This window comes from Pezoporus wallicus, unplaced genomic scaffold, assembly GCF_028554395.1.
Source record: "Pezoporus wallicus isolate ANWC-B61680 ecotype Strahan unplaced genomic scaffold, APGP_CSIRO_Pwel_v1 contig_7506, whole genome shotgun sequence".
Classification (NCBI taxonomy): domain Eukaryota; kingdom Metazoa; phylum Chordata; class Aves; order Psittaciformes; family Psittacidae; genus Pezoporus; species Pezoporus wallicus.
In genome coordinates, this window is record NW_026637546.1 from 2,750,338 (window position 1) to 2,764,742 (window position 14,405).

Here is a 14,405-nt window from a genome sequence, read left to right on the forward strand (position 1 = left end):
ACTGGCATGTTTCAGGCACAGCCAGCATTTTTTGCTTTGAAAATAATTAGGAATGATTAGAGATGCCTAATTCTGCTTCCAAGTCGTATCAGGCACTAGCTAAACTATACTGCAAGCACCAAGGAACTTGCATTTCCTGTTCTTAAATGTGTTGAGGCTCTGAACTTGGAGATAGCAATCATAATAACAGCAGCAGAACAGAACAAAGAGGAGGGAAGTGCAACTGAAGCAGAAGCTTAAACCAAAGCAGTAAACTGCATGTTGTCAATGTGCTTTTATTAAGAGAACATGAAAAGGACATTATAAGGGTTTCAAAGCATTTCAGGCTGCGGAGGCAGGGGGGGGAAGAGACAACACTTGAAATAAATGTTCCATGGAGAGAAAATCTCTAATAATTTATTGACCTTCAGTTTCACATTGTGAAAAAAAAAAAAAGGCAAGTTTTACAAAACCTTAAGATGTAGTAGCAAACAAAAAGACACAACCTAGACAAGTTTACTTCTTCACTTGCAGAGTTTTCTTTTAGCACATGAACCACATTTTCAATAGCGAGGAAAGGGAACATTATTCTGCTCTAATCACTCTTATTCAGACAGGTGTCAGACTTTGAGAAAAGGGGCTGCACAATTATACCAGAAGAGGAAGGCTGCCCTTTGTTATATGTTTCTACAGCAACGACCCCACAAAATAAGAGGAACCTTCCCGTCTTATACCAGGGTTTTTGTGTGCACTCCACTGTGCACTGCATTTGCTTCAAAGTGTGGGCTGTTTTGCAAGACTGGAATGGTCAAGTAGCTAGCCAGGATTCTCACGTCAATTCAAAGAGCAAGAGCCTAGCGCATTCCCTGCAGAGCCAGAGGCCCACCCCGACTTCAGCTTCCTTCAGCCTACACACAGGAATTAATCAAGAACTTGAAAGCAGACCACAGCGTTGGAAACAGCTGCAGAAAATCCATCCCGCTTCGGAAGTTGCACGGCGCTACAAAACAGATTTCATAACCTAAGTGGTTCGATGCAGGGCAGCTTCACATCTGGACTCTAGGAAAAAAACAAGTCTCAAGCCTATCTGCCCTTGTTTGAATAAGGGGGCCCCTGGGCACCCAGTTCTTTGCTTCCTTGTACCTTGCGCAGGCACTAGCACCTGGGGAGAGGATGTGAAAAGCACAGGAAGTCTGATTTTATGGCTCCCTTGCACACCCAGGAGTGATCCACAAGATGAAAGGCAACACCAGCTCAAGGCTGCTTGCTTCAATGGGGCAACCTGTGCAAGTGCAGGGATATAGAAAGGAGACCTACCCTATCTAAGATGTTTTCCTATTGCTTAAAAGCCATCTAAGAGTAAAGAACCAACACTGGGGCAGGGGAGGCATAGGGGAAGGTGGAAGAAAAGGCTGTGGGTTTAAACACTTGTTTAATCTACCATTTCAAGAAATCAGTTTAACCAGAGGAACTATAACTGTTCACATCTAGGTGGGCCTCACCCTTTAAAAAACTGCTAATGCCTTTGCTAATTAATCAATGTTCTTTCAGTATTCACAGAATTCCAAATAACCTATTTCTGAAATGTAAGAGTCTACTCCAAACAGCAAGTCAAATGTAAGGCAGCACAGAGAAACTTCCAGTGACCAGTGTAAACACTTTCAGATGACAAAGCTTTCACAAATACAGCTACATCACTGTTACACAAAGGAAAGCATCACCAATGTGACTATTTTTGTTTTGCATGCATGCATGCGGCTGTTTACTTACACTGCAGTACACACCAACCATGGAACTGAATGTGCCAGTTAAGTTGGGCTCCAGAAACACTTAGGAAAAAACACAACACAATACAAGCTTCATGACAGGATCAGGCAAAGAAAGCACCTGTGAAACATAAGCTTCTTAAATCCAGAATAAAAAGAGTAGCTTCATCTCTGTCTCAAGATGAGACTGGTAAGATATTTATTTAAAAATCAAAGTTTGGTTTCTCACAATTGTAGCTGATGCTTTTGAGCAACCAAGTGTTTAAAGACACACCTGACTAAGAAAAATAAAAGGCAGCAGAATCTGAGGGCTATTTTTAAGATTAAGAGGTTTAACATTCATTTTCTATCCCCATAAGAATTTTGCTTGAGCACTTGGGTCTTTCACACCTGGTTGCTCAGATGATCATCTGAAATCCAGATGCACGAGGCAAGCCAGTCAGTGCAAAATTGCTGCTCTCTTCTTTTCTTTTTTTTTCTTTTCTTTTTTTTTTTTTTTTTAAGACTTCATCACTAACCTAGCTTGAGGTTTTTTTTTTGTTTTTATTCTTGAATCACCATATTCCACTCACTCAGGTCAATCTGGCTATATTGTAGGTACCCCTTCTCCAACCCAATAAATAAATAAATAACTTTGGACAATGACTTCATATGGGCTTGGTATCCAGAAGCTCTTCCACAGTATTTGTGTTGCAATCAAGAAGCTGCACAAAGAGAGACCTGCAAGAGATTTTGGCTATTTCCAGATTAGAAAATGAAAGGCATGACCAACAAATGAAATGTAGCAAGGACACCATCTACAAGTCACACTACATGCAACCTGGGGAGCTGGTGGCCTGAGAAAGTGACCTCCATGGCTTCTTCCTCTAGTACATGTGTAATTTAAGATCCTGCCTTGTAATCCTTCCATTTCTGACTGGGAAGCCACCCCTCCCTCCCACCTCCAACTGTTACCCAATAGTTTTCTTTCTTTGTGCAGCAGAGCAAGTCAGCGATCACAAAATGTGCAAAACATACAACAATTCACACAAGCCCTTGCAACATGAAGACAATTGCAGGCATTGTTTCAGCATGCAAGCACTGAACAATAAATAACTATATCTACAACAAGTAATATAACAGGAATGGGACAGTTTGAACTACTTATAAATACAGGGAGGAAAAGGAACAAGGAGCATTTGGGGGATGTAGTTTTTTTTCCCCACTCTTGCAAGAACATTTCACCATTGGGCTGCTCCTTATCAAGCAGAAGATCACTCACTGCACACAGGACAATGCAATGCAGGATCTAAGAGATGCTGTAGGCGCTGCCCACAGACAAGCATGCTCTGATTAGCAGAGTTCAGCAGCAATACCACTGTATCTTCATTCACAGAGGCATCTCGCTGTTTCAGACCTGGCCTGTTTCCCCCGCAACTGGGGCTGGCACTTCAAATCACCACAAAGAGAGGTGACAACCATTTCAAATTTCACATACAAATAGTGGAGTCCATGGAAATCAAGTGCTGTGTGTTGCACAGCTCAGAGAAGTTTGTCTCTTCTTTTTCTCCTTTGAAGGACTGATTAATATTGGCATTAATCCACAATTATCAGCACAAGGACTTGATCATAGGTTTGTCCATTCATATTTAAGCTATGCGCTGAAGCACTGAAGACAGTTTTTTTTCTCCCATTCCTTCATGTGTAGATTAGATAATTTACAAGGTGCAGATGATTTTCTTCAAACACAAGAGATGCTGAACGATCTTTCTTCATTAAAACCATTTCTCCAGATCTGAGGTTCCAATTCTCTTCTCCAAATAGAGGAGTAAACTAAAAGCATGGGAAGAGGAGGGGGAGAGAGAAGACAGAAGACTTTAAAGGGTTTGCTGAGACAATGTACCATAAGGTTTGTGTTAGATGTCAAAGACAATCTAAAAGCTAGGCTTAGGATACAATCCAGTTGATGGGCTTACCCGCCTCCCTCCCCAAACACCACCCTCCCAGCCAACCACCCCCCCCCCCCCCCCCCAAGTTTTCCTGTGCAATAGCCAACTTCTGATAAATAAGCCAGCCAAGAGCACAATTATTTAGAGTCAGATTCTGCCTTTATTATTCAACTAGCCTTATTCTGCAAACCACCCTACTGACACAGAAGTACTTTAATATTTTTTGCTATAAATTCAGTCATTTGAAACCTAAATCAAGCTGGCCCAATACAGTTCTGTGATGTGCTCTGCATCCTGCATACTTCAACATTTCTATGTTCCCCCAATATCTTAAAGGTTTGTGTATTTAAGCAAACATAACCTTGCGCAGCTTCTCTTCCATAAAAACCTACATGAACACTTAGTGCAAGGAGTGTTTTCTATCCCTGGGCCAAAGCAAACCTTGCTGGAGCTAAGCAGAAGGGGAGGTGAAGGTGTCTCACCCCAATGCTTCCATTCACTGTGAAGAATTCTGAATTGAATTTATTCACAATATAGAAAGGGTCGTATAATCCCCTTACTTAAAACATATCTACTATTCATTAGAGCAGAAGTCTGCCTCATTTCTTTTCACATAGCAATGTACCATGCATCAGTAATTCCATCCTAGAGTCCTTTATAAAAATTGATTATTCAATGAGAAATTCAGCCTTTGGATGCTAAGACTGCACTCTGCTTTTCCACCATGAAGCTGTATTAAAATGCCAGCTTCCAAACCATCATCAGCTCGTCATTTCTGACAGCACTGCCAGAATTTTCGGAGGCAAACCCTCCATCATTGCAACACAAAAGAACTCTAGTGAACTCACAGTTCATTTGAACATACTACATCTCTCAAGCTGTGATGCCTAAGAGCAACAGGGAGCACTCAGAGGAAACACCACAGCCTACGTAATAGTGCAGAGCATCAAGCCTCTTTGCAACTGTGGGCTTGAAACACACTATTTCCATTATGTCTGAGAAAAAGGTCTCTGCACTTAGAGTTGATTAGTCTTTTCTAGACATTTTTCAGCACAGCATGCTGTTCTTCCCACTGAAACAGACTATCAACACTGAAGCCAAAACAATGTTTCCTGTCATGGAATGAACTTAAAAAAGAAAAAATATAAACAGTTCCAAAGTCGGGGGGGGGGGGGGGGGAGAAATCCCCAACCTACTCAAAAGTCCCGAGTTTGAGGAACAAGACAAAGCAGACTGAAGTCTTCCTAAAAGCTGTCAGACTGGGGCCACACAGCCCATGAAAACAGAGGGTAATCAGAAGTAATTTCCTTTTTGTCCCTCCCACCCACTGACAGAGCAGCAGGAGTCAGTAGGGAAAAAAGAAAACCAAACCCAAACTTATTGGATGAGCACACAGGATTGGAGAGACTTCAGTTTAGGGCTGTGTTCAGCCAGTTATCTTGTGCACTAGTGAAGCTAAAATAATGACTTTTAACAAGACACTGCTAAGCAAAGGAAAGGTTTCTTTGCACCGTTATATTTTTTTCAAAATAGAACACTCCCTCTCATGTCCTGTAAACCTCAGAACAATTAAGTCAGTCTCAGAAGAGTAAGTCAATATTTTTCTTGGCACAGACGTGATCCTGGGCATTCAATACTGCTGCTCTGAATGCTGGGAACTGCTGAAAGTCAGTAATGACAGAAATTAACTGAAATCATCAAGATGTTGTTCCCTGGTAGGGAAGAAGCCACCACACACACGTGGGGGCTCTCATGTGCTGGCTATTGGGGATGTGATTACTCCCAGGACCTGGTAAAGCTCTTCCTCCCCAAGGGTAAGTCTGGAAAAAACAAAGTAAGGAGAGGTGAGAGGGCAGTGCCCTCAAGACAAACAGCCACCTGAGTGAGGAGCAGCACAACACAGCCCAGCTTCACACCACCTTTCTGTGCTGACCTGCTGCTTTGCACAGGCCCAACCTTGTATTCTTTACTCAATCAGAGCTTCCAGTCTGCTGAAAGGCAACTGCAAGATGAATCCTCATGTACCATAGAGAAAGGAATTTCATGACTACCGTACATTTCTAGGTATATACTTCTATCTCACTGCTTCAAAGACATCTGGGTTTTGTCTTTACTGCAAGAGTGAGGCAAATGTCTCCAGCTGCAAAAGACCTAAACGGAATAAGATAGGGAAGTCCTTACACACAAACTGTTCTTCCTATTTTCTGGAGAACATGCATCAGTATGGAGTTCCAGGTAACTTAAGCGCAAATGCAGAGCTTGTCTAATTACTACCACTGTATTTATTCGCCCTGTTTCTTCTAAACTGCCCACCTTTCATGGTAACACTATAGACTGTTCAAATCCAAAAATAAATTACCAGTCGCAGAGCATGGAATATTTAGGATTAAGCATGCCCCTGTGTTTGGTTGGTTGGCTGGTGGTAACTGTGATTCTGTACGGGAGTTTCAAAGAGGGTGTGGGGGAAAACAGCTAAACAAATCTAACAGGAGTCTGCCAGATTTGTTGCAAAATACACAGATTAATAGTTCTGGAAAATGTCAGTAATTTATTTTAAGTGATGTAACTCTAGAAAAGATACAAACAAGGAAAAATTAGTTGAAGTTACAGTGAGCAGTTATAAAAAACAGATTGAAAAATACTAGCATACGTGTAGGTACCCAGATTTTTCAGTGGTTTTTTTTTATGAACCTCTTCTCCCCTCCTCCTAAAAATCAGATATTCACAACAACCAAAAAAGCAAGGCCAAATTCAGACTTGCTTGTGAGAAGATAACAATGCTGAAGCTGCATCTGGTAAGAGCTTGGCCCATTATGTATAATTAAATTGTTGTGGAACAGTGTGTGCCATAGATGGGTAATTATTTCAGCCAGCATTATTAATTATACATCTTCCTGACACTGTATGTAGTCCAACATGTATGACCATAACTATTTCAAAAATATATGTATTTCAAAGTGTATCAATGAACCAAATGTAGCCTTAGTTCACGCTATTGTAACCATGCTGTCTAGGTGAGATGGAAAATCAGGCCTGAAGTGCCTGTAAAACACCTTTCATAAAACAGCAAGTTTCCCCAAAGGCTGTCTGCATGGAGAAAGCATGCTGCCTGCCTGGAAATTCAAGTGAATTTGCTATCAAGCTTCAGATCAGAATTTATATTATCTTTTTTTTTGGCTGCTGTTACTGGATATATAGTGTGACCTAGCCTCTGTCACCAGGAAGATGATATTGAAACTTGCTTAGCATATATTTAGTATTTAAAAGCAGAGCAGGACTCAATTTCCAAAAGACTACCTGCATTTCCCCACAAGCTGAAAATGTCATTTTTGCTCAGTCCTTTACATCCAAATCATTCAGAAAAGGCCACATAAAAAGAAGTGGGTGCAAGGTACGTGACAAACTACTTCAGCATCTGGCTTTGTCAGACATGTTGCCTGGCTTAAAACAGCCCATGAATGTGTGCATTTCAATTGTTCCAGCTGCAAAACTGGCTTTGAATATACTCACCCTCCTCAGAGCTGCTGCTGAAAAGCTTTGTGAAAAGCATTATTACAGTGGAATTCAAAGGTGCTATTTCTTACCTGATAATTTGTAATAGGGACACACACACAATTATGAGGGGAGGTGTTTCCATGTGCTGACGAATGCCGTGGGAATCAACGAATAGGGCACAGTTGTTATGCTGTTCCATACATCTAACGTGGGATCGTAGCAGTCCAGCGTCTTGCACCTCTGAATGCCAAAGTAACCTCCAACCACATACAACTTGTTTCCAGACGCCACTGCGTGGCAGCTCATTCGCTTGGCTGTCACATCTCCCACCTTTGTCCACTGGTACGCCTCACTGTTGAATTTGTAAGCGGAGCACGCGGAGAATTCGGTGTCTCCACCCATAATAAAAATCTGGTTTCCCAGAACAGCTGCAGCCGTGTAGCGCCAGGGCTGTGGGCAGGTGGCTGGTACTGTCCATCTGTTTTCACACTGATCGTAGCACTGAACTTTGGGCAGCTTGTCATGGCTAACGCTGGTACCTCCGAAAGCAAACAGCTTGAGCTTCGCACTGACTACAGCTGCGTTGCTCACTCCCTCGCGCAGTGGGGCAACCATGGTCCATTTGTTGGTCACAGGGTCGTACTGTTCTACTTGCTTCAAGGATACTGAAGGGGAAGCTGGAAGGCAACCAGTTGCTGCAGTGTGTCCTCCTACTACATACAGACAGTGCTTGAGTTCCGCAGACCCATGCCCGAACCTAGCTACCAGCATGGGAGCAGCCTTTGACCACTCCTCGTGAAGGGTGTCATACACCCACACGTCTTTGGAGACTCCATTTTCTGACCCTCGTCCCCCGGTGATATACACTTTGCAGCCTATGGCACAAGCACTGAACTCTTTCCGTGGACTTGGTATGTCAGCCTTTGGAATGATCTCCTTTGCCTTTTGGTCCACCAGGTACAGCTTGTCACACATAAAGGTTTGCCCACCCAGAAGAAAAAGCGAATGGCCAGTTTTGCGGGGTCTGGCACACAAACTAGTAACCACTCCATCATTCTGCAGGATTTTTAACTTGCATCTTATTGATTCTTCTACAATCTCTTTGCTTTTCCTTTGCTTGGTGATGAGTTCTTCCATGGCCACATTCTCCATAAGGTATATGGCAGGCAAGAGGGCCAATCTCACCGTCTGCAATAACTCTGGCAGGTAAGAGTGGCGCTTACTCAGGTCATAGTTGACCCAGTTGATAGCTGATTCATATACCAGCCTTTCATCTTCAGTTTCTAATTCTTCACTGGAAAGGAGCTGCACTACCATGTCTTTTGGCAGCTGGAGGAAGTCTTCACTTTTACTGATACTCTGGAAGTTGCTAAGGCACATCCTCCAAGAGAGCTCATACAGCTTGGTGCACTGGTGAGCATCTGACAGCAGCAGCATGCCAAGACAGTTGGTGGGATGAAGGTTTTTCTCCAGAAATTCTGCACAAGCATCCCGAATGTCCTGAAACTCCAACATGTCACCGGCCTCCAGCAGCGATTCTGCGTTCTCCTCATTGATGATAACCCTGGAGGAATATGCGTAGTCCAGAAGAAGCTCCAAGACTTCTGGGTGAATTGAGTTATGAAAGTTGACTTCACTGTCCTGGCTCTCTTTCAGTCCTCCACTGAACATTGCTTCAAAATAGCGGCTACAAGCAGCCAGGACGGCTCTGTGGCAGGGGAATGACCTATTCCCAGCGTGGAGAAGTACATCTGTAAAGAGACGCTGCTGACGCAGAAGGTTCAGGTGAGTGAGGACACTATCAGCGTAGGACGACTTGTGGAACAAGTATATGTTTATGGAGCCAGTACTGGCCCTAGATTTGCGATTTTCATGCATGCTGACTGACATTTTCTTTCACACCTGTAAACCAAAAATTAATAAGATTAATGAGCCAGTTAAATTCATTACATACAAAAAAGTGTAACTATTATGCACTATAAGATGGAAAAAAAAAACTTAATTTCTAGATGAGTTTACAGAGAATTACATCTACATTTGGCATGTGTTTACTTTTTTGTAAGATGAGTTTCATAAATGACATACTCTAAACTTGTTGCCCAACAGCAGGTTTATCTTGGGAAACCTGATCTCCAACTTTCATACAGTAAGCAAGTAAATTGGAGGTGAAGGAAAAGGAACCAGGACTGATTTTCTCACCCTTCCCCAGCCTAGACCAGCTGATTCATTACATACACACACATGCACATGCTTGAAACATTCTCCTGTACTGAATCATAGCAGGAAGAGCTACCAGACAGAATACCTAAGGAATGTCAAAAGCTGCACGGAGAACAAAAACCTACTAATCCCATTAGAAAGCTTCCCTTTGGTGTAACGATTCCATATGCAACAGCATACAAAGAAAAAAAGGCAACTTTAAAATAAAAACCTAGCAACAACCATAAATTTACACTTGTGAAACCACAAGAAAAATATGATGGGTGAATTTTACAGATTACATTTTGAACTCTGCCAGCAGCCACCTGCTATAGTAATACAGCACATACATGGGCAGAGTCAGAAGAAAAATGTGTTTTGACTATCAACTGAAGTTGCCAAGGCACCACCTCTGAAGCTACCTTGAGCCAGGTACTCAGAGCACAAGCCGTTGGTTCATTCTGAGGTTTGGAGGAGGCATAAACCAGAAGACACATCCTATCCTACCCTATTCCTAACAAACAACAATGCTGTTCAGTCCCTGCTTGTAGGTAGAATGTTACTGTTACCTGCCATGATACACAGGTCTATGTATGATTACAGCAGCAAGTTCCCAGATTTAATTAAGGGTCAAGCCAATACAGTATGACATAGAGGGAAAGGGAAGAATACTGGCAACCATATAAAGCTAATGGCCAAAAAGTCACAGTGCAGATAATAAGAGACGAAGCATACAGAGCCCAGTGCAAGTTGTGGCTGTGACCACTACTGTAATAACTTCAACTTCTCTCTCTCCAAACTGCAAAGGAACCTTAAGAAAAAGTAGAGAACCTAAATTCCCTAATGACTATGATATTCACATGCCCAGAGCTCCTTTTACTGCACTCTCAAATGAGGAACAGGGCAAAGCCTACCTGGGAAGCACCCAAGGCTCAAAGTCAGAGCATGACCTGGGGCCACTTGTGGATGTTTTAATGTGGATATACTTCCCTCTCTCACAGACTCCAACATTTTCATATTCCTGAGCATGTTTAATAAGTGCAAAACTGTACAACAATATTCCCACATTTCATGCCTCCAGATGACCCAAGAGCTTTAAAAACCTCAGAAAACAGTTTTTTTTAAATAAATAATGTATTTTTCCAGATTCATATGACCAGAACCTCAACAGAATCAAAATCGTACAGGATTAATTTGGGCAGCAGAATCCATTTCAGAATGGGCCATCTCTGTGTATGGAATATGCAATACATGCAGATTAATTGCAGCATAGCCAGCACCATCCTTCTTGCTCAGTATTCTAATGTACAGAACAGTTGAAATGTCACATCCAACAGCAAGCTTGTTATATACCTTTCCCTTCAGTCACAGCAAAAAAGCCCATCAAACCAATATCAGTTAAGGAAAAAAGAGACACCTTACTGTAAAACTACCATAGCCCATTTACTTTAACCTGAAAAACGACTTCTCAGATCATTAACTGGGATTCAAAAGAACAAACACCACAGCTCAATATACAGTACTGAAACCAAAATCCTCCAAAACAGAGAGGAAATACTTCCCATCAGAGCCACAGCTAGAGTATCTAACTCACTCTACCATGCAAAAGTTTGGAATGGTATCTTACCAATGCTCCCCAGACCAACCTATTAAATGCACTAACACTAAGCACAGAACAACTTAAGGAGGCTGGCATGTCTTCGTAACACAAATCCTTTTACAAGGAAAAATAAATTACCTTTAATGCAATTGTACTGTCTGGCAAATAAAGATTCAGATGGTATTCAAGGATCCTGAGTACTAATCGCAGACTAAAATTACTCATTTAATCTATAGCCAAAAAGATTACACTGACCACATACATTTTGAAACCTGCTGGAACTGAAGGATTGCAGGAAGGGTCACGGATTGAAAACTGGTACACAAACAGTTCAGACACAGATGGGAAGAGAAGCCCTTTACTTACAGAGCAAACTTTTCCAGTCACTTTACCATTTTAAATGGCATTCAGTGGCTCTCTACAGACTGGCTTTCCTCGAGAACCTACCCTTGCAAGGTTTCCTTGCCAGGGAGCAGGACAGAAGCTAAACACCCGCTGATCAGCGACAACAGAGTCACCACGATCTGAAGATGCTCACTGCCCCCATGCTCTCCACCCAGAGTAAATGAATGAGTAGACACAACAGTCTAGGCATAACAGAATCTGTATGAAAACACAGTTCCTCTCTCCCCACATATTGGGGGGATTCAGAGGACACTGAAAATCTTCTTTTATCATGCACACAGGGTTCAGAAATAAGGCAGTAAAGTTCATCATCAGAGGCTGCCAGTGCAGGCATTCAGATTTTTCAGTGGGCTCTGTATTCCTGCAAGTGCCACTGGCTCAGCATCACTCAGAATGAGACCAAAACCACAACAAAATAGAAGCAAACATAAAAAAAAAACCACCCTGCAGTTATGCATACATTGGAGGCTAATGAGCCACCGACTACATGCAGAGGGGAGGAACAGATCACCGCGTGTTACCCAATCCCACTCACAACCATAGTAACAAACACCACTGTAAAAAAAAAAATAAAACCAACAAAAAAGCCCTGTAAGAGTCTCTCTCAAACAGCTACTGAATAGGGCGCTCAGCCTGTCACCACACTAAAATAAAAGATTTGGTCTTTCACAGAGCAACACCTTTTCTCACAAAGCACTTGCAGATTTCGTATATGCTGGTCCTTAACTGTTCAGTAACGTTGCTTTTATCATCACAATGTCATCTACTGAGAAGAATTCAAAGTATGCCAGTGCACATTTAAGATAAGCTAACATATTTCCCCAAACTGAACAAAGATACATATCTATACATCTTTTTCCTCCACTGTGGTTGCTGAAATGAGTTCACACATGGACTAGTCAAACAAACACCCTTAGAAGCAATTATCATAATTCACTAACAGTCAGTGTTTCTGTAAACATGTCCTTATGCAGTTTCTGGCAATTAGCTCAGCCCAGAATCTTGCAAGAATATTAAAATGTATAAACGACATCTCTGAATTCTCTATTTGGTATTGGAAATTATGCAAGCCTCAAAAACTTCAGTGGAGCAATTTAGAGTCAGTGAACAAATGTTCATCTTGAATAATGAGTCTAATTCCCTTCAGGCATTTTTTTTCCTTAGAAATAGTAATATTTTTATGTAAAAGGCAAGAAGTGGTCAGAAAATTACCGATATAGATTTTATCTAGGAATGGAGGTTGAACCAAGACTTTGATTTATAATTACACTTCAACAGGCTACTTGTCACAGCAGTCAAGTAGTAAACACTACTTTAAGACTAAATAACAGACTCCCTGCCCGACTTCTTAACAGCTCCGCAGTATGCGGGTCTCAGCTTAAATAAAATGAAAATATAAGTATTTCTAAATTACTGACGCATCCCTGATGTAGGCTCATTTTAATACGACTCTGTAATTACATGGTGGTGGTGGTTGCGTTTTTGTTTAGAATCAGTGAAAACTGCTGAAGGGGAGGAAATCTGCTAAACGTCCCGTCGATTTAACTAACATCACTTTCAACTGCTAAATGCGCAGCGATACTATCAGTTTTGCAAAGCCAAATCCTGACCCTACCTAAAGTCCTCTAACACAAACTCTGTTGCTTCCTAGGACCTGCAGCGATACGGAAAGCAGAACACGCTGCCCCTGCTAGAAACGCACTACTGCTCATCACACGCAGACAAAGAAACCCAAGTCTAAATTCCCCCCAGTTCGCCACATCACAACGCCTGAACAACTCCGCCTCTGAAAAGAAACTTGCTGGGTTTCTTCCCAACCTGATAAATAAATAGTACGAGAAGTCAAAATGCATTCGAGCTCCTTTACAGAGCAATAACCACGTGCGAAAATTTCTGTGCCAGCACGGGGCGACCAGCAGCCGGCTCCGGGAGCAGCGAGGCGTTCGCACTTTCCCCTGCCCTGCCTCTCCCCGGCGCGGGATGATGCTCCGGACCTCCCGGGGCCCCGAGGAGGAAGCTGCAGCCTCCCGGGGAAGCCAGCACACTTCCTAATAGAAGCCGACAGCTTCCGAGCACAGCCGCGCACCGGACACAACAGCTACCGCGGACGTTTACCCGCCCGCTGCCTGCAGAATTCCAGGGCGACGGTGCTCGGCGCTGCGGGCAGAGCAGAGGAGCGCTGGACTCCGGCTATGCCTGGGACGCGCAGGGCAGCCCGGCTCCCGGCGCAGGGACTTCGCCGCCCTGCAGCAGCGCCGACCCACGCGGTGCCCTCCCAAAGCATGCGGCAGCTCTGTCCCGCACGTCTGCCCCGGCCTGGACCCGCCGCTCTGCGGACCCGCACTGCCCACCCGTATCCCCACCTCATCCGACGCACAACAGGTCGCGGACACAGACTTACAGCAGCGGCTTCTGGGCAAGTGCGAAAGTCCCTGTGCTTCCGAGGGCGCGCAGCACCGCGCATGGAGGGGAGCGCGGCTGCCTCGCTCGGCGGTGTGCAGAGAGGCAGCCGGGCAGGCTGCTCTGCCAGAAGCCGCGCAGCGCGGGGCGGAGGCGGTGTTGCTGACGGGAGGCGGGCCGCGGAAGAAGGGCGGGAGGTAGGAAAGAGGGACGGAAAGACACGCACACACCACCAACTGCTGCGGGCACCGCCGGCCGCAGCTCTGCCTCCGCGACGGCGCGGAGAAGGGGTATATGTGCTGGGGGGCGGGAGGAGCATTTATACACAGCGGGTGAGTGACAGGCAGGGGAGGGACGGGAGGATGAGGCCGGCCCTCTCGCAGGACTTGCTGTCCCGGCCGGCGGCAGGGAAGGCGCAAAGGTGACCCCGCGCCGGCCCGCCGGGGGCTGCAGCACAGCACGGCAGCGGCTGTCCCGCACCGCACGGGCCCCCGCGGGGGTAGCCGGGCCAGCCCTGCGACCTTGCGCCGAGGTGCGCGGTCCGTGCTCCTCGTGCCACAAGGCGAGCGCTCCGAGTGGGCAGTGGGGTGCGCTCCGCTTTGCAGACAGCGACATAACCACACGGGACGGGAC

At 44.3% G+C, this 14,405-nt stretch overlaps 1 protein-coding gene across 1 annotated transcript; it reads right to left on the reverse strand.

Moving 5' to 3' along the window:
• Positions 1 to 259: 259 nt before the first annotated feature.
• Positions 260 to 13,986, reverse strand: ENC1 (ectodermal-neural cortex 1). The gene is made up of 3 exons (XM_057406127.1): positions 13,774 to 13,986; positions 7,258 to 9,070; positions 260 to 3,557 (listed from the first exon to the last, which is right to left on the reverse strand). Exon 2 carries the CDS (start codon positions 9,056 to 9,058, stop codon positions 7,289 to 7,291), a length of 1,770 nt encoding a protein of 589 aa, XP_057262110.1. The 5' UTR covers positions 9,059 to 9,070; positions 13,774 to 13,986; the 3' UTR covers positions 260 to 3,557; positions 7,258 to 7,288.
• Positions 13,987 to 14,405: the final 419 nt, after the last annotated feature.